Source organism: Protomyctophum bolini (assembly GCF_963924005.1).
Source record: "Protomyctophum bolini genome assembly, chromosome: 14".
Taxonomy (NCBI): Eukaryota; Metazoa; Chordata; class Actinopteri; order Myctophiformes; family Myctophidae; genus Protomyctophum; species Protomyctophum bolini.
In genome coordinates this window covers 19192392-19212318 of record NC_137875.1, presented here as the reverse complement: position 1 = coordinate 19212318, position 19927 = coordinate 19192392, and the positions used below count along the sequence as shown (strand labels likewise).

At 39.9% G+C, this 19927-nt stretch overlaps 1 protein-coding gene across 2 annotated transcripts; it reads left to right on the top strand.

The window, feature by feature from the left end:
- Positions 1-2305: 2305 nt before the first annotated feature.
- tmem87b (transmembrane protein 87B) lies at positions 2306-18244 on the top strand. Of its 2 annotated transcripts, none has more exons than XM_080782688.1 (19): positions 2306-2462; positions 3075-3135; positions 3334-3425; positions 3553-3687; positions 4017-4070; positions 4613-4790; positions 5541-5602; positions 5997-6180; positions 6685-6784; positions 7455-7548; positions 9217-9292; positions 10324-10428; positions 10510-10568; positions 11335-11438; positions 12222-12295; positions 12414-12481; positions 13634-13686; positions 13785-13815; positions 15413-18244. In XM_080782688.1, the coding sequence occupies exons 1-19, from the start codon at positions 2316-2318 to the stop codon at positions 15452-15454; spliced, it is 1719 nt and encodes a 572-aa protein (XP_080638814.1). In that variant the 5' UTR covers positions 2306-2315; the 3' UTR covers positions 15455-18244. The 2 variants fall into 2 exon arrangements, with proteins under 2 accessions (XP_080638814.1, XP_080638813.1); XM_080782687.1 differs by lacking the exon at positions 9217-9292 and adding an exon at positions 7944-8022.
- Positions 18245-19927: the final 1683 nt, after the last annotated feature.

The window sequence follows — 19927 nt, the reverse complement described above, 5'->3', positions numbered from 1 at the left end:
CTATGGGCACTGTATACTGTAGGCATATAATACCTGGCTAGGTGAAAACAAAAGAAACCTGATTAGCATTTGAGTACTTTTAACACCTCTGAACAGCCGGCGGAGAGGTTCACATTTTCGGAATTTTGCGACAGAGTCACAGAGGGTCAATAATTCCCAGAAAATCTGTAACGTTAATATAAAATGTCCACGAAAATCTTCATGGGGGCTAAAAGGGGCTATTTAATTCTTCATGGGGGCTACAGCCCCATAGCCCCCACAGACTCGACGTCGTTGGATACAATAACATTATTTTAATACAAACAGATAACACAAGAGAAAACGAAAGAGGGAAGGAGAAATAAACAATATATGGGTTAAACATACATTGAAAATCTGGGTCTCGGTGCAAAAACAGCCAAAGTAAATTGTTACGGCTCTATCAAGAGCTATGCCTATTGTGGGAAACATTCCATCTATTATTCTATTCTATATGTGCGTAATGCATATAAAATATGGGCAGAAAGAGGGTTAATTACAAACTGTTTGACGGGAATGTATTTAAATCTTTCTCACAGCTTCAAGATAAGTTTTCCCTGCCGTCAACAGATCTATATAGATATACCTACAAATTAGAAATTATATTACAAGAAATAAAGACTGGGGTGCTATTAAATGAATACCGAATAATATAGAGCAACATTTCATTTAACTCTCTGAACACCCAACAAAGAAACAAGTGTCTCTTGTATAAAAAGTTAAGGCTTGAGCATTGTGGTAGAGGATAATGTTTGGGAAAAGATATGTTCTAACTGTCATAGATGGCTAGAGAGCCAATTATGGAAAGAATTTGACTGGAAAGTGAAAATGAATGTAGTCCTCAATGGACAGCCTGTCCATTTAAGTCCAACTCCACTAACAAATGTTGGAGAAATTGTGACATAGTTGGCGACCACAGAATAGGGATGCTACACTTACATAATAGTGGAGTGAATTTCCCTGTGAGAGCCTAGCCCTGGCAGGCCATGCCACCATGGCTGCTGCTAAAGGAGGAAAAGCTCTCCCTGCTGTCCTAGAGTGGCAGCACACCAACTCAGCATTCACTGGGGGTTGGACAGGCAGTAGAAGTGCAAAGGAGACAGGTGAAAGTAAAGCAAACGAGAATGCTAATAAAACAAGTGTGTTGATAGATATAATATGCTGCCTGGAAGAAACCACCTAATTCCAAAACGTTCATTTTTCAGGAATTTATGAAACATAAGGATAAGGAAAACTTTATTGTCCATTACATTTACATAAAATGGAAATTTGTCTTTGGCACACCAGGCAGTCAGTTACAACAATTAAACATTACATAAAATACACAGATGCATTAAAATACTATATAAAATGCATTCACATAAACACAGCAACAGTGATCATGAACAGTGGGTGTTAGGTGAACTATTTAAACATTTTCTTATTTACAATTCTTATGTAAAATGTCCACAAACAAAGTTTTGTAACCCTTTATTTTAGCTAGTTTTGCCCTAAGCCTCCTGCCCGATGGCAACAAGTCAAATTCAGAGCGAAGAGGGGTAGAATCATTGTAAATCTGAATAGCTTTTTTGGTTATGGAGCGGTTGTATATGTCCTGAAGTTGCAATTGTTTGCAAAACTGTTGTTTCTAAACTGATGTTTTTTGAAAAAACTTATGTTTACCTTTTTTCTATATTTTTTGTAAAAACTGTTGTTTCTATATTTAAATAAAATACATTACATTTGACCGTACATTTGACTCTTGTGTTATATTCTTGTGAAATATTCAGTAAAGTATTCTGGTGAAATATTCAGTAAAGTATATAAAAGAGCTCCAAAAGTACATATCAGTCAGACAACTCACCCCGAAAGTGAAGACATCTCAACCCGAAAGTCCAGACAACTCACCCCGGGGTGAGTTGTCTGCACTTTTTGGTGAGTTGTCTGCACTTTTTGGTGAGTTGTCCGGACAACTCACCTAATAGGGTAAAAGGGGTGAGTTATCTTGTTACCATGGTTTGAACCATTTGAACTAACTGATGCAATATCAAATGGGTTACTTTATCAGAACCCTCCCCTATACACCTGTGATGTGACAATAAATATCATTCTGAATAAAATTGTTACTAGATCAAATCAATCATGTATTCAACAATTCAGTAACATCGCATATGGCTCTGCGCCGCGCATCACCAGACCAGAGGACAGTGACTACTGTTTTGTGTGACGTGTTTCTCAGGTGTTGTGGTGGGGCGCATGCGCATCAGCCTGCGACCATCACCAACCATTATACTATCATCATGGCTGTTGGAGTGAAGATGAGGACGTGGATGATGTGTGTGCGTCCCTCCACGGCAGCTTTCAGTCCCATTGTCCTCTACCTGTTGACAACCATTTTACTGAGCAAGGGGGACACCGTCACCGGCGCGCCAGAGACGGGACAGTGGACCGTTGCCGTTGTCAACGTGAGTAAACAAACATGAAACATGCTAGTATTATGATCAGCCAGGGGCTAGCTTGTTGTGCTAAAACTGCTAGCAAGCAGATCATGCAATGCTTGTGACTTGAATCAAGGAATGTGTAGAGTCCTTTGTGACAACAGCTGTGTACTAAGTTGTCACATTGGCTGTTTTCCTGTTTTGCCGATAAACATGGACGTAACAATGTGACAGACAGACCGCAGGACAAACCTAGCCCTGAAACATGACTGCCAGAGTCATGAATCATGGCTAGGACAAACCAAGACTTGTCTGACTTGTTCTTTAGCCGGGGTTAGGCAGCCTTTTTCCTGTCATCAATAGCAGTTAGCCGGTTTAATTTAGCTCCTATGAGAGTGAAAGACATCCCCCACGTCAGCGATACTCACTAAGACATTCTCAGTATTGACATTAAGACATAGTGAACTTGGAGAACTAGCTGGCTTTCATCAATATTTCAGTGTAGTAAAAAAGTTCCAGTCTTTTCCACTGTGATTGTGCCCTGCCTGCCTCCATATCAAGTTGCAGTGAAAGGTGAGATGCCATGGTTTTCAGTGGATTGTCTCACACCTCTCTCTCTCTCTGTTAAATCCGTCACAGACCTCAAGACCATTGCTGTTAAGGAAATCAATGTATAAAGACACTGATGTTAAATTGAAAGGTAGGATGTATAATATTACTACTATATTTTCTACTTTGTTTTATGACTGCATCAAGCGTACAACGTCGCCGTGTAGGCTTTCATATTTTAGATTGATGGTAAAATGGTATTGGTATTGTGGACATTTTTAATGATTAAAGTTAACAGATTTCATGATTTTTCTTCATTCAAATGAATGCTTTTGTCTCCATTTGTCAGTCGTATCCTTTGGCTGTCCAGAAGAGGTGACTTTAACCATCCAGTGGTATTTAAAGTACTACCCATGTCACAATGAATTCAATAATATTGACGTAAGTAAAGCAGCACTCACTGTACTTTGTACAACTAGTAATCATTAGGACTCTGCTCTTGGACTAAGCTTTGGGTCTTTATTGGAGCTTCATTGGTCATGTGAATCGTGCCTGTCTTTTTACTCAGGAAATGTATGAGAAAACACCTTTGAGTCGAGGGGAGAGCATGGACCCTAACCCCCTGGGACCAGGAGAATACATTGAACACAAACACAGCCCCTTAACGTGTAACAGTGGACTGCACTCCTTTACCATGCTCCGCGTAAGACAACTTCCTCTCAACTTCATTGTCATATCACAAGTTTAACGGTGTTTAGAGTGGGTGAAATTATTTTTGGTGGCTGGCAAGCTAGCCACAAATTTCTGTTACATTTAAAGTAAAATTAAAATGGAGTAACAATATCAAAACAAATAAGTGTAAAGTGTGTAGTCTTGTGTATTATAAGACATAAATAGAAGCAAATATCAAGCTTGCATAATGTTTGGAAATGGGAGTGTATTATACTCCCTTTTACCTTACACTCTAATATAGTTTGAATATTATAGCAAGTCATACCTTTAAGTTCTGTCAATGTTGTTTTTTTCTTCCAGAAAGCCAAGGCACAGCCACGCAAAGTGTCTCCCCCTATTGAGGGGGCCCCACCAGTAAGAAAATAAATTTGACTTTGTTTTTAATTATGGACTTCAGTTCAGACCAGACCATGAACTTGATAAGAGCTTTTAAATAATTGTGGTTTTATGATAGTATTTTTTACAGTGCCAGACACAAGGAGGGCATTAGTAGTGGGGTTTTTGTACATACGTTTTTGTAATGTAAGATTGATTGGCTAGCTTCACAACTTTTGCACGACACCATTGTTTGACAAGTACAAAATAACAATAATAAGTGTTTAATAGATTAAGGTCACTATTTTTGTGCACTGTTTTTCTAATTGTTTCTACTTTCTTTTTACCTTTCAACATGCCCATGATGGGGATTATGAATTGATTATCTTATTAAATTATCAATAATATTTTATAATAGTTAAATAAATTAGTTTGATTAACTATTTTACAGTACCTGTACTTTAAACACGTTTTGTGATTTTCCAGGATACAAAAAATACCTAATCGGCTCAGACGGGTGCATGGGCAGGGATTAACTTCACGAACGTCGTGAAGTGACTTTTATTTTTGTGGTTTTCCAGGATGAAAATTATACCAGATGGATAACTGAAGAGTTTGCCAGTAGCAGCAGCAGTGGTGATGTGAACAGCAGTACGAGACTGAAAGATGACACTATCGCCACCACATGGAAGGATGGGCCGTATCTACTGGTTGTCAAGATCACCTCAAATAAACCAGAGGCCAACTGGAATTTAACAGGTCAGTTCATGAATGGCTCCTTTAACCACGTATGTCCTATTTTATGCTTTGTTGTACAATAGTGTCACACAGAGAAAATGGCCGGTCTACAAGCTCCTATAATGCGTTGTGTTTTGCAACGTGTTGTGTGAGCTTGTAGATCGGCTATTTTGACTATTCTTTTTGAAAAATGTCAACTATAATGACATGCCCAAAATGGGGATGTCGGTTTGAAAGTGTTTAAACTATTTGATAGTACAGCTTTATATCAAATCATGATTAAGTAAGTGAAGTAAATCATCCCCATACTTGGGAATGCCCCATATATGGTGCCCAGGTCTCATGACATCATCAGGGATGGAGATCCCTGATGTCATAGTAAATACACAATCATGCTGTTGCAATTAAGTCCATAATATATGGAGATCCCTCCCTGATATGTTGATCCTTCCTCTTCGATGTCTCCCTTTTGACGGATACCTGTCCATTCAAACCTTATTCAAACTCTAGACGAGCCTGCCCCAAAGTTATTAGTGCAGCTGTGCCCGGCAGCTGGCGAAAACTAGGCAGACCCGAAGATTAAGGCCCGGCCCTCATCAAACCCTGTACAATCAAGAGAATGTCCCTGCTATAATTTTTGACACTACTACTAATTTGTATTTTGATATTTGATATTGAATCTGTTATATTATCAGTTTTGTTTTCTTTCTTTTACTTTTTTTTGTAATGTTCTACTTCATTTTCAAATAATCCCCGATTTTTCTTCTCCAGTTAACATCAACATGAAAGGCACCCACGGATTCATTTCCATTACAGAATGGCCTCTCATGATTGTAAGTGAATTCAATATTATTATTATATCATTGCAGTACAACATAGTGTATCAGAAAACCGCTCATGCCAATGAGCCTTATCAAGAATCATCATAAGAAGAACTGAATTACACAGGCTTTTATTACAACAAGACAAGAAGCAGTTTGTCACTTTGTCTCATGGCATGCTTTGAGTGTAACACTTTATATCATTATAATTTCTAATGTATCTTACATTCTACATTGTTGATTTAAGCTCGTAGCACACCACACCATACATGTAAGTCAGAGCGGAGAGCGCGGTGGTCACAAGAAAGTTCTCCAATGTATCTGATAGCCATTGTATTTGGCCTCACTGGAATTCTGCCGTTTTTTATAATGTCTGTATAAAAACCTTTTGTTTGGACATGTGTAGTTCTACATGGTGATGTGCGTGGTGTACATCCTGTATGCCCTGCTGTGGTTCATGTGGGCGGCATGCTACTGGAAGGATCTTCTGAGGATCCAGTTTTGGATAGCAGGCGTCATCTTCCTGGGCATGGTGGAGAAGGCAGTCTTCTGCGCCGAGTACGAAAACACCAACACCGTCGGTTCTGCCTGTGAGTTTCCGCTCTTTACCGTTCATCGCTTTATGCCAAGCTGTGGTTAGAAGAAGTACTCAGACCTTTTGACTTGAGTGAAAGTAGCAATGTCACAATGTAGAAATACTTTGTATTAAAAGATTGACATGAGTCTAAAAGTACAAAAGTATTAGCATCAAAATACTGTATACTTAAATAGGGTGGGATAGGGCATTGAGGTTTTTTGTTTTGTTTCCTGACCTAATGTTTCATCTGTAACTGACTAACTGCACTTAACCACTGAAGGCTATACTATTACATGATTATGATGTTTTTATTTTTTCTCAGAACTTGTGACTTTTATACTTTGCCCTGGGCTTCTGCTTTAAAACCTTAAAACCTGAATCAAAAAATATACTTAAAGTAAAAGTAAAATGCGGCAAACATTGTTTTACTTGAGCAAATGTACTTGGTCACTGATGCAGCCAAGCCACTTCCTCGTATGTTGGTGTGTCAAATTTGGTATTTTCTCTGGTCTTTTAGCCCCTGGCTTGTTGATCTTTGCTGAGCTGGTCTCCGCCCTCAAGAGAACCTTGGCTCGGTTGCTTGTCATCATTGTCAGCCTTGGCTACGGCATTGTAAAGTAAGCCAACAAGTCTCATTCGACTATGAAGGTTGTTCATATGGACGGTAACGTGTATATGCATGTCATTTATGCTCCATTCAGGACTTTTACATCAGATAATGATCGCTGTTTATTATTCTTTCTCTCTTTGCGTATGTGGTTGGATCAAGGTTGCCCACTCATTATAACATCTCTTTTAATCGATTGCGATCGGGTTAGTTGGACAATTACCAATTTATATCAGTGGCTAAATCAATCGGAGCCAGGTGCCAGGCCAGTCCAATGCTTTTTTCTGATTCAATCGATGCACCTCTAAATCAGTGTTAATTTTGTTGACTAAGACTATCCTGTGCCACCCCTTACCCCTAAACTTATTTGCCATTTTTTACTATTTTGAAAAGCATTTAAAAATGGTTCAACTAACTATTCTATTTAAGTAATTTTAAAAGGTAAAAAAAGGCAAATACGTTTAGGGATGAGGGGTAAGGTAAGGCAAGATCTAGTACTAAGACTAAGGTTTTTGATGTTTAGTCGACTAGACTAAGACTTAAACAATTTCAGAAGACTAAGACTAAATGGTGTTATTCAAAATACTAACAAGATCTGCTGAAAAAAATGAACACTGCTCTAAATGTAACAAGCATGACGGGTAATGCCATCATGTCTTTGTATGAATCCCTCTGCCTAGACCTCGCCTGGGAACAGTGATGCACAGAGTGGTGGGGCTCGGTGTCTTGTACTTCGGCTTCGCTAGTATTGAAGGTGTTCTGAGGATTACAGGGGTGAGAAAACCTTTACTTGTCATTATAAATTACTTGTCAATTATCCCCAGCACGGAAAAGCTTGTAGTATTGGATGCCAATGGTGTTTCTGTTAGATTCATTATTCATCTTTAACCACTTTTAGCCAAACATTTCCAAAAATTGCCAGAATATTCAAAAATAATTACAAGCTTATGACACGTTTGCCATTCATTCATCATGCAATGAATTATAAGTAATTCAGTAACTAATTGATAGTCAGTGATGGGTAGATAGATGGATAGACAGACAGACCTGAGGTTTTGAGTCGGCTTGTGTTTATAGTTTTTGGAGTATTTCAACGTGGGCAGCAGTCTACTGTACTTCCACACCATGATTTGTATTATTTTCTTGGTTTGGATGTTGGATCATCCAAGGCCCAACGAGACAACGGCCCAGATCTCATCGGAGCCATTGTTCTGGCCGTGTTTGACTCCGGTTGCGTCTGGTTCATATCCTTCCAAAATACTCAACATGATGCTGAGCCCAGGACACAATTTAGTAGTGTGTGTGTCTGTGTGATAATTATCATTTTTTTTGTTATTACAAAGCAATCCCCCTTTGAGTTATATAACTGAATATCTTTTAATTTAAAAATACCAGATATTGTATACTTGGATCATTTGTTGCTTTGGGTGGTTTGTTTCATTCTGGTGAAGATCTAGCCCTGGTCCAGTGGGTCAGCGAGTCTCTCTCACTGACGCCCTGCCGGGCACGCCTCCACTGCTCTCTAGCAGTTTTCCCACTGCCGTGGAAGGGTTTAGAATTCCCCGAAAATATACAAAACGACATAGCTACTCACCGAAACAAAGCTTGCTAGACCTTGGGAAAAGTCTATTCTCAAAGCTGGAAAGCGTCCCAGGTCCCTAGCTTCTCTCTAAATACACTTTTGCCATTTTAATAAAGTAATGTACCAGACGGAGTCATTTTTTCTACTACTACATTTCCGGGTTGCGCCTGCGCTGATCCAGTGCGATGCATTTCATTTCATGACAAAAATAGTGCATTTTAGAGAAACGCTTGTTTATTTTCGGGGAATTCTAAACCCTCGCACGGCAGTGGGAAAACTGCTAGAGAGCAGTGGAGGCGTGCCCGGCAGGGCGTCAGTGAGAGACTCACTGACTCACTGGACCCGGGCTAGTGAAGATCTGTCTACCTCGCTGTGACAAAGATCCTCGTTAACTTAAGGCTGGGCAATATGGCTTCAAATCAATTTGATTATTTCAAACTTCTGCCTCGATTACGATTAATGAACAATTCTTTGTGACTGATTGATTTAGTAGTCGATTATAAAATAATCTATTCAAATTTTTTGAATTGTTTTGATTTGGTGACATAGAAAATTTACAAAAAATGATAAACACTGCTTCTTGATTAGATTAACCATGAGCAAGATTAAGTCACATCAGATTCTAAATATCGGTTTCAGTTAACTGCCCAGTCCTAGTCCTCCCTATGACTCCTCTGTGTGTCATCAGACTCTTGTGATGTGACTCTGTCCCCTTTTCTCCCATTCGTTCTCTCATGTGGTGACGGTCCCCGGTTCTCTCCATCTCTTTTCTCATATGGTGACGGTCCCCCCCTCTGTCCCCTATTCTCTCCATCTCTTTTCTCATATGGTGACGGCCCCTCTGTCCCCTTCTCTCTCAGGCCAAAGATTCTGACCTGGCTCTGCTGGCCAACATTCCCCTGGCACTGCTTGACTCCTCTCTCTGTTGGTGGATATCCTTTGGGTGTGTAGCTGATACCTGTTGTCTGTCTGGGGTGTTTCTCTACCCTCGCCTCCTTGAATGTAGAGCACTGGGTTACCAAACTGTGAGGCGGGGGCCTATTTGTGGGTTGCAGACACATTTTTGTGGGTCCCTTATTTTTTTTTGTTTCCTATTATTCCTACATTTTGCTTTTAATTATTATTTTTAAAAAAATCCCTAAAAAGCTAAGGTTAATGCCAAATTAAATGAATTTCTTGAATAAGTAAAAGAGGGGCACGGTGGCACAGTCGGTAGTGCTGTCGCTTCACAGCTAGAAGATCCTGGGTTTGATTCCTGCTGGGGACGTTGTGGGCGCTGGGGGCGTGTTCTCTCCTCTGCGTCATCAGTGCCCATACCCGAGGCGGGGTTGGCGAAAGGGCCTTTCTGTGTGGAATTTTTATGTTCTCCCCGTGTCCACCCTAGGGTAGGTACCCTCACAAAAAACATGCAGTAATCGTGGTCTCTAAACTACCTCCCCCTGGCCAGCCGGGGTGCCTGATGGGGGGGGGGGGGGGAGGAACTGGTCGGGAACAATGTGTTCCTTGCTTCCACACGCTACGTCCAACTGGGGAAACTCCCCCCTGTCGGGTGAAAAGAAGCAGCTTTGACTCCTCATGCATAGAAGGAAGCATGAGGTCAGTCCGGTGCCCCCCCCCCCCCCCCCCCCCTGTTTGCAGAGGAAGCGTAGCGCCCATGATTACATTAGATAATTGACACAAATTGTGGGATACGAAAAAATAAGAAAACTCAAAGAAATTTCATAAATTAGAGTACACATGTTAATAAGAAGTAGGGGAAATTGCCGATCTACAAACTTGCTTGATCTGCTATTTTCACTATTTCCCGGCCATCTAATTTCTATTTTGGGTCACAGTTTGTGAACCACTGATGTAGACTGATAGATCCTGTATGCAATGCTCTGGGATAATTTAACTCAGAGTCAGTGTTGCATTGCACGATGTGTAAATCTATAAATCCATGTTTACCTTGACTGCCACTAACATATTTGTCAGCCTGGCACAAACTATAAAGACCTTGAAGCTGAGGAGAAACCCGGTCAAGTTGTCCCTCTACAGACACTTTACCAACACTCTAATATTTGCTGTCATAGGTGAGTGGCAACTTATGCTTTTTACTTAAAGTAGGGCTTCAACTATCAACTATGTTCTTAGCGATTGTTCTATTCCTTCAGCTTCCATCATTTTCATGGTGTGGACAACCAAAAAGTTCAGACTAGCAGATTGCCAGTCGGTGAGTATCCATTCACTTATATGTTACGTTTTTCTTTCTTAACCCATTCTGACCGGGAACCCGTTTTGGTGTTTAGCATCATGTCATGCTTTAGCTATTGAAAAATAGCAGATCTACAAACTCATAGCGCGCCACCGAGTGGCGCGCTACGAGCTTGTAGGTCTGCTATTTTTGAAAAATCGAAGAACGACTGACATTTTTTTTAATCTGATCTCAGGTCAGAATGGGTTAATCAGACCGGTGTGTGTCCAGTGGAAACCTCGTATGAATCTGATCTCAGGTCAGAATGGGTTATAGCTCTGATCTGGGATATTTCCGTTGACAAAAACGTATTCATCTATCAATTTGGGCCATGGAATCAGGCACAACACAGGCTTGCATTTAACACAATCTCATTATCAGCTATGTCAGTTAAAAAAGAAAATATGTTTTTATTTTATTTATTACTTTGCTATTTTAACTGCATTATCATTCTGTTGTTTATAGATATCTCCCACTCCCACAGCACAAGTTTGGGTGCCAAACTATTTTCGGCGTTAATTAAAACTATATTGGGTTATGTAGTTTATACTAAGTGGTTAAACCGAGAGCCGATGGAAAAACAAGCAAAAAACAATGCCTGCTGCACCATGCTTTGTAGTAGAGAAAATCAGTTGCAGTATTTCTCATTGCCAGAGGGGGGCGAGAGTGTACACATTTGTGGGGGGGAAATGACTGATCTAGGCTTTAAAATAATGCTGCATTGTCCATGTGGTTCATTCGGCAGGACTGGATAGAGTTGTGGGTGGATGATGCATTCTGGAGGTTCTTGTTCTCCATCATACTGCTTGTCATCATGTTCTTATGGAGACCGTCTGCAAACAACCAAAGGCAAGTATTGGACTAAAATAAAACATCCACAAACATGACGGTGGTTTTTAACCCTTCTACAGATATACACTTCTATGCAAAGAAAAAAGAGAAGAAATCATCATATACACGGTTAGAAAATAAGGATTGATTGATTGATTGATTATTATTATTGATTGAAATATTTATTAACAGTTTGCAGAATTACAGTACATTTCAAGCACAAACTCAAAGTCAATACAAAGACTGTTAACTGTGAGTGGACGACCAAATTAAGCATTACACTTGTTTACAAGAGGTCCACCATGTTCAATTCATCAAAACATTTAGAGACGTACAAATAGACACTATATAGTTAAAGAACAGAACAGGAATTCATCATAAAGGAAGCAAAAAGGGAAAAGAAACATATACAGTGAGGGGGGAAAAGGGGATGGGGGGGGGATTCAGATTTTACGGGGGCCAGTTTCGAATTGCATCCGTCCGTAGGTGCCCTTTGAGAGCGGTTTTGAAGGAGTCAAGGGATTCACATGTCTTAATGACTGTTGGTAGGGCGTTCCACATTTTGGTGGCATAGGAGCGAAAATTATTTAGTCCCTTGTTTGTGCCGAATCTGGGTTGTACATGGTTTGTTGGTGTTATGGGTGTGGACTTCGTTTACATTAAGGAAGTATTTAGACAGGTACATGGGTATCTTGGTGGTGTATCGAATCTTGTTGACCAGACCCATTGCAAGATGTACAAGGGAAAATATGTACAGTGGTGCGGGGAGACTTGTTACTCACTGTCCTCTAATATCCTCAGATATGCATTTACTCCATTGATGGATGACTCTGACGATGAGGAGATTGAGGAATATCTTGCCAATACGAATTTAGGTGTGGTAATACCTTGAGAAAGGGAATCTTCTCCATTCAAATTAACAGTATACAATTATACACACTGCTTTGAAATGATGAACTGCAGTCCCAAAACTGACCCATTTTATATTCACAGCTGACGGCATGAAGCTGAGATCGAAGAGTGATTCAAATGGCTCAGTAAAGTCTCCTGCTGCCAACCCGGTCAGTGTCTCTTTATATTATTTTTCCCAAGGGGCCAAATGAGAAACAGAAAATATTGTGGAGGGCTGGGCCAGAAGGGTGATGGGTGACAAGGAAGGTAACAGGTTGTTTCCTGCCGTGAATTGCGTGTGATTGACAGATTTCATTTAAGTGGATAAACGGGCTTAAAAATAAAAGCAATGTCATTTTAGTCCACGCATAAGGTATAATTAGAAAGTACGTTTTATTTTCTCATTTCCATGTAACCTTTTACGGGCCGGTCAGAGTCAGCCAATTTGTCCGACAGCCATTTGCAGTGAAATGTACACTTTTCTGCTGAAGCTGAGCTTAAGGTCATCATTCACTGTTTCCACACTTAAGCGCAAAACGGTCGACAGCCGCGGACAGAAGAAGCTGTGCGCAGCTTCTTTTTCCGGGTTTTTAGACAGCTGGTGGATGGAAATTAAGCTCCACCTCCGCGGATGACTGACGCGGAGGAGAGCGTTTCCGGGAATCTGGCCGTCGCGCAAGTCGTCCGCGGAAGTGGAGCTTCTTTTCCATCCACCAGCTGTCTAAAAACCCAGAAAAAGAAGCTGCACTCATCTGACTTTCCAAAGAATGTGAATAAACGGTGTACAATTTGAGAACATGCCTGCATAATGTAATGGTCAATGCCTGTGTGCAAAATTCAGAGTAATTGGTGCTGCCAGTGAGGACTGACAGACAGACAGACAGACACATCTAAAATTATAGGAAGATTGAGTTATTATCAATAACAGAGTAGACATGATGTACTGCCAAATAAACACATTAATAAAGACAACCACAGAATAATTGGCATACATTAAAACGAAAGAATACAATGACAGTAAATAAATACGATAATACAAAAATGTAATCCTCAAATGGAACATATTTGGTGAAAAGTATATTAATAAATCCTCAAAATTTAATTAAACCGAATTGCAGCAGCAGCTAAGTGTCTCCAATAGAGACTATTTTCATTGGTTCAATTCCTGAATGATCGACTGATACTGTGTCAGATATTTCCAGTTCACAACATTCTATGCAGATGGAATGTTGGCTTTCCCCCCTTTGGTACAGTAACAAAGGTTTAAATGTTTCAACAGATGGCAGTATTTACTCAGCTTTCCTCTTTTCCCACCTGTACAGGATGAGGACCTGAAGTGGGTGGAGGACAACATTCCCAGCTCTCTCTCAGATGTGTAAGCATCATCATTAAACGTGTGTATTAAATGTTTTCATACGTGACCAGATTGCAGGGTTTAATTGCAGGATTTCCCTCTGCTGTCTGTCGTTTCAGAGCTCTGCCAGTGCTGCTCGACTCCGATGAGGTATATGCATCATATTATGCTCCTACACAGTACAATCCTAACTCTGAGAGGGTACAACATGTAACCAAAGTTCCAAACTGGCCCATTTGGTTACTATTAAATAGCTCGAACCAGTGCTGGTTATTTAGTTAGGACCCGCTACAGTGGTGTTGGATACGAACTTAACCGGGATGTAGAAACCTCTACTTCAATGCTCTGGATGTAGAAACCTCTACTTCAATGCTCTGGATGTAGAAACCTCTACTTCAATGCTCTAGAAACCTCTACTTCAATGCTCTGGATGTAGAAACCTCTACTTCAATGCTCTATGAGTTGAGGATGTAGAAACCTCTACTTCAATGCTCTACGAGTTGAGGATGTAGAAACCTCTACTTCAATGCTCTACGAGTTGAGGATGTAGAAACCTCTACTTCAATGCTCTGAGTTGAGGATGTAGAAACCTTTACTTCAATGCTCTATGAGTTGAGGATGTAGAAACCTTTACTTCAATGCTCTATGAGTTGAGGATGTAGAAACCTCTACTTCAATGCTCTAGAAACCTCTACTTCAATGCTCTGAGTTGAGGATGTAGAAACCTCTACTTCAATGCTCTGGATGTAGAAACCTCTACTTCAATGCTCTATGAGTTGAGGATGTAGAAACCTTTACTTCAATGCTCTATGAGTTGAGGATGTAGAAACCTCTACTTCAATGCTCTAGAAACCTCTACTTCAATGCTCTGAGTTGAGGATGTAGAAACCTCTACTTCAATGCTCTACGAGTTGAGGATGTAGAAACCTCTACTTCAATGCTCTACGAGTTGAGGATGTAGAAACCTCTACTTCAATGCTCTATGAGTTGAGGATGTAGAAACCTCTACTTCAATGCTCTGAGTTGAGGATGTAGAAACCTCTACTTCAATGCTCTACGAGTTGAGGATGTAGAAACCTCTACTTCAATGCTCTACGAGTTGAGGATGTAGAAACCTCTACTTCAATGCTCTATGAGTTGAGGAGCTCTACATAAACAGCTACAGTTACTTTGTTGCAAATGGATGAATTACACCAATGATTATAATTCATATGGAATTTCCAGTTTATTGTCTACCGTACCTATTGTTCACTTTAGAATTCCAGATGTTTTATCTATTTTATTCCTGGGATCTTTGACAGGATAATGATGTTTTACGGGTTTCATTACATTTATTGTGATTGATTTATTGTGAAGATTTAGCTTTATTTAGATAGGATTGTAGATGTGAAACTTAGGCCAGAAACATTGCGATTATACCAGTTAGTTAATACAGTCAGTGTATATATATATATTTAATTTTGTAATGGAAATAATGTGAAGCGAAAGGTGGTCTAATCAGGCTGAAACCTTGCCCTAATATGTAGTCATAAGTCTGAGATCCATCATACTGTTTTTACGATACAACTTTATTGTCCGCTTGCACTGAAATTTACCCCCCGTCTTGTTCCGTCTCTAAATTCATAGCTTAATTTGCTTCAAACCAGTGGTTTTACTGACTTATCATGAAAATGTTTAGTGGTTTCCTTTCATTTAACCGACAAAAGAGCTTGAATCTGACGTAAACGTGTTGCATGTCATTTCTCAGGAAATCATGACCACAAAGTATGAGATGTCAAAGATGGAGTGAGAAGAAGCAGCAAACATCTCTGAACTACGGTTTGGCAACAACTGAGGAGGAAACGGGATGATGTCACCCACCCTGTCATGCACAGCAGGGTCCCCCCTCCTGAACCTTAAGACAAGGTGATGCTATTGTGCTCTTGAATGTTTCAAGCAAAGCCTGATTTATAACGCCGGTGTCGCACACAGTGAAAATAGCCAATTCACAAGCTCACAATGGGTCACAACGCAACACGTTGTGGGCTTGTAAATCGGCTACTTTTGGCGCACACCACGATGTGACAGATTATGTATTAAGCGTAGCACTCTTGGTGTGATGCAGCCATAGTGCTAAAACTATTCGGGAGGCCCCGGTTCGTTGCCCTGTCGAACTCCATCTAGCGCCTCTGACCTGGCAATTTCACCGAGACCCAACTTATCTCATACCTCATCTTTCCTGCTCACAAAGAGGGCGTGGCCTCTCTTATCTCCAATCAAACCATGCACAATTAACCCTTTTATGGTTTTTTTAGCCTTCTTTTCCAAAGAGATTGTTATTTTGTCGGCATTGCTGTATTTACTTTCTATCTATTTTATGCATGTGGAAATTATGATCTGAGATTATTTTGTAATAATTAAGAAAAGCGGGCCTTGATGACAAATGCTTAGTCTTGGGTGTGATCGTATCTATTGTTAGATATGATGTCCCATTCTGAATTTGCAATGTTCTTTTGTACAGTATAGTTGAAAACTACACACACGGATTGGCGGTAATGAAATTAGGATATGATCATATTGTAATGAATAGAATTAAAAGAAGAGTTTGATGTTAAGATATAATAATCAAATCACATAAACCAGTGGTTCTCAAACAGACTAATTTCAAGGACCCCCATAACTCTCAGAGTTGGAGATCTGTAAGGGTCCATTTGATAAACCATTGGTCGGGCACTTTGTTTTGGCCTCCAATTGTTTTCTTTGAATACAAACAGCATTATTTTCTTATTAATCTCTAAGACGAATCAATGGACAGATATTCTTTAACAAAGGTGTCAGGAAAGCAAAGTTGTATTTAAAGATGCAAAAGTCGTTAAGAAGTGGTTAAAAGACTGTAACCACCAAGGTGAACTTGTAGCTCTTGTAGTATGCCAGGGTTAATTTGGTTCAAATTGCACTCCGACCCTTTTCAAGATCAAAACACTAACGGAATGATTGAACTGTGATACAAAGTAAATGGGATAGAATGTTTATGTAAGTGGTGTTATCTTCTGATTTTGGGGCGAAATACTGTTATTTATGTCTCGAGCTTCCTGTGTGTGTGTGGGGGGGTGTGTGTGTGTGGGTGTGTGTGTGTGTGTGTGTGTGCAACTGAGCTGTAACTAGGTGTTCATTCATGTAGAATTGGAGCATTGCTGATGGTGGAGGTAGTTCTGCTTGTATTGTGAAACTGTATTTGGAGGAATCTTCTCATGAAATACAGTATGGAGCAATAGACTATTTATGTAGGGTCATGTTCAGCCCCCTCTACACTGCAAAAGCCAGAGTGGAAAAAAAGAGGGTCCATAGTTACACTTTCAGATTTAATGCTCAGGATCTTACTGTATATGTTTCATCTCATCACTATTTATTTTTAGTTTAAAGTGTACTTAACAATATTTGTAAAAACAAAAAACACACACATTGTTTACTGTGACTACTGCAACTCCGTTTCATTGTTTGCATCTTTTTACCTGAAGTTTAAAGGGCGGCAGATCATGTGTATATTATTTCTTGGTTTTTGTTCTTTTTTTTCTTTCATTGCTTCAGGCAAGATTTCACACTTTTAAGCCTGATTTAAATGGGTGTCGTGTGCAGAGAATAGATGACCTAAAGCGCTTGTAGATTGGCTATTTGTGGCATGTCATACCAGCCTGTTTGTCAAAGTAGGCTTTATATCACAGTTAATCTTATAATTTATTTTTGGGAGATTGACTGTGAATATAGCTGGCCTGGTGCTGGTGTCGATCAGTGTGGTACGTATGGATTTGGAACAAGTCTTCTTCAGATGTGTTGTCTTGAGCACAAATGGTAGTTGGTTCTTCAAACCTTTGTTGGTCCAGCCATTACTGCACTATGCAGCAGAGTGTAGAACAGTGGTTCTCAAACTACGTTTTCTTTCAAGGACCCCCCTCCCCCCAATAACTCTGAGAGTGTGCACTGTCTCAGAGTTAACAGACGTGTGAGGGTCCATTTTGAACTCCCGCCTCAAGGAGCCCTGAGGTGTCACTTTGAGACGCACCGGTCTAGCCATGCCTGCACTCTGCAGCACTGTAGAACTATGAGTTCCAGCACAGGCTCATCATCTGAGCACTTTTATAATGTAACTATTAAGATTTCTCTTCCTTTTTGTATGAATCTAGATACTCCCATGTACAGTATGTGTCAGAGAAACCTGGAATAGTTTTTTGCTTATGATGGCAAAGTATTTCGTCCGTTATGTAAAATTATAACCACCTGCCTTGGACTTTTGATTATTTGTACAGATGGGCGTTTGGCTGATTCTTGTTGATACTTAATTCCACAAGTGGAGAGAGAGGTGTCTGGGTTATATGACCTGTCTGTCTTTCTGGACTTCACATTCAGAACCAGTCAGAGAGCTTTTAATCGGAACATTTTGCCGGTTTCTTTTTTTTTTGCTTTCCTCCTAATGCAGAGAATACACCCAGACTAAAATGTTAATTAGACATAGAGAGGTGTGTGTGTGTGTGTGTGTGTGTATTCTCTCATCCGAGTCTGATATTTAATTGTCAATAAATAATAAATATATATATTTTACAAAGATTTGTGCTCTTGCCCTATCTGTATCTAGAGGTCGATATTACCTCTGTACATCATGTATTATACTTACATGACATACATTTTTCAACACTTTATAGTAACTAAGTTGTCAAATAATAGTGGAGTAGAAGTATAGTTACTTTGCAGATTTAGAATATTATTACAAAACCCTATTTTGTACTTTGGCTATTAAAAATAGCCGATCTACCAACTCACGTGTTTGTATCGCGTCGTCGTAGATAGCCTATTTGGGGGGGGGGGGGGGGGGGGGGGGGGGGCTTTGAAAACGTACATTTGGCGTTTCTTCCACTACTGTATCACTAGTAGTTGACAGCCGTTTCTTTTTAGAGTCGACATGCAAAGACAGTATCCAGTAGGAAAGTCACTACCATGAGAAACTGCAGAATAAATCTTTTCGATTACTAAAACAAACCCCAGTGTACTACGGAGTAATTTAATTGAAACAAAAAACCAAAATAGTTGAAATACTGTGCGGAAAGAGTGAAAGAACAATGTTTTCTTAGTAAAGTGACTGCAAGGAAATATAAAGAAAACCTTACCTCATCAGCTATAAGCAGTGTCGGTAATAACTTTGTATTTAAAATCTAAAAGACTACCATACGTCATTACAATATATCACTGTTTTCATCAAAACAAAACGCAAAAGTGATACTTGGTAATCAAAAATGTCATACTACACTATATACCAGAGAGTGGCCTTGTGGTTAGAGTGTCCGCCCTGAAACTGGGATGTCGGGGTTCGCTCCCCGGCCGGGTCATACCAAAGACTATAAAAATGGGACCCAATGCCTCCCTGCCTGGCACTCGGCATCAATGAATGAACGAATGCTGTACAGTTACATGGTAAACTTCATCATTTGCATTTATGTTATACAAAGAGGTACGTGGCACCAAAAAGGTCTAGGCTGAAGCCGATGCTTATTTTGCCTAGCCTTTTTTTTTATTTAATTAGTCTGACAGAATGAGAACTTTCAGATGGAGAATGGTAGGATGGAAGTTACAATGATCAGCCGATTTAAACTCAAGCCAAGAGTGGAATATAGAACATGGGTTGGATTGGGGGTCAACCAAGCATCAACCAATCCTACGACTTTGACTTTATATATGGCTTCAAAAAAGAGTGTGTGTGTGTGTGTGTGTGTGTGTGTGCGAGAGAGATATGTTCATTTAGTGTCAATATTATGCACACGTGTCTAAATTAAAATGTTATTGTCTTTTTATGTCCAATGTATTTGTATTTAGTTCATAATGACTATAATTAAAGGTATTTGAAAGGCATTTGAAATTACATAAAAATGTAAATTTTCAATATTCCAATTCAAAAATAGCAAAGCATTATTCAGGATTTCAATTCAAATATAGCAAAAATAGCCGATCTACAAGCTCAAAACACATCGCAGTGGCATGCGTTTTGAGCTTGTAGATTGGCTATTTTTGTTGCGACAGTAATAGGCAATGCACTCTGGAGTGAGTGGAGTGAGTGTGGTGTGGAAATATGGTGGCCCTCTCCATCGTCAAAGTTGTCCATCCCTGATCTACATGATGAACAGTCTGTTTACAGTGACATCTGACCATCTCAAATGATTGCCTCTGGTGCTGGGAGGGATTCGGTTGTAACTGGTTTCAGCTGCCCCTCCTTGTCCTTGTAGTTTTGGTTTTGTGT

What these genes read in the sequence shown, in the direction of transcription:
- tmem87b (XM_080782687.1), top strand. Translation starts at nt 2,316, where the DNA reads ATGAGGACGTGGATGATGTGTGTGCGTCCCTCCACGGCAGCTTTCAGT. An exon ending in GGCCAACTGGAATTTAACAG is followed by an intron (nt 4,791 to 5,540) that starts GTCAGTTCATGA and finishes TTTCTTCTCCAG; the next exon opens with TTAACATCAACATGAAAGGC. An exon ending in CTTGGCTACGGCATTGTAAA is followed by an intron (nt 6,785 to 7,454) that starts GTAAGCCAACAA and finishes CCCTCTGCCTAG; the next exon opens with ACCTCGCCTGGGAACAGTGA.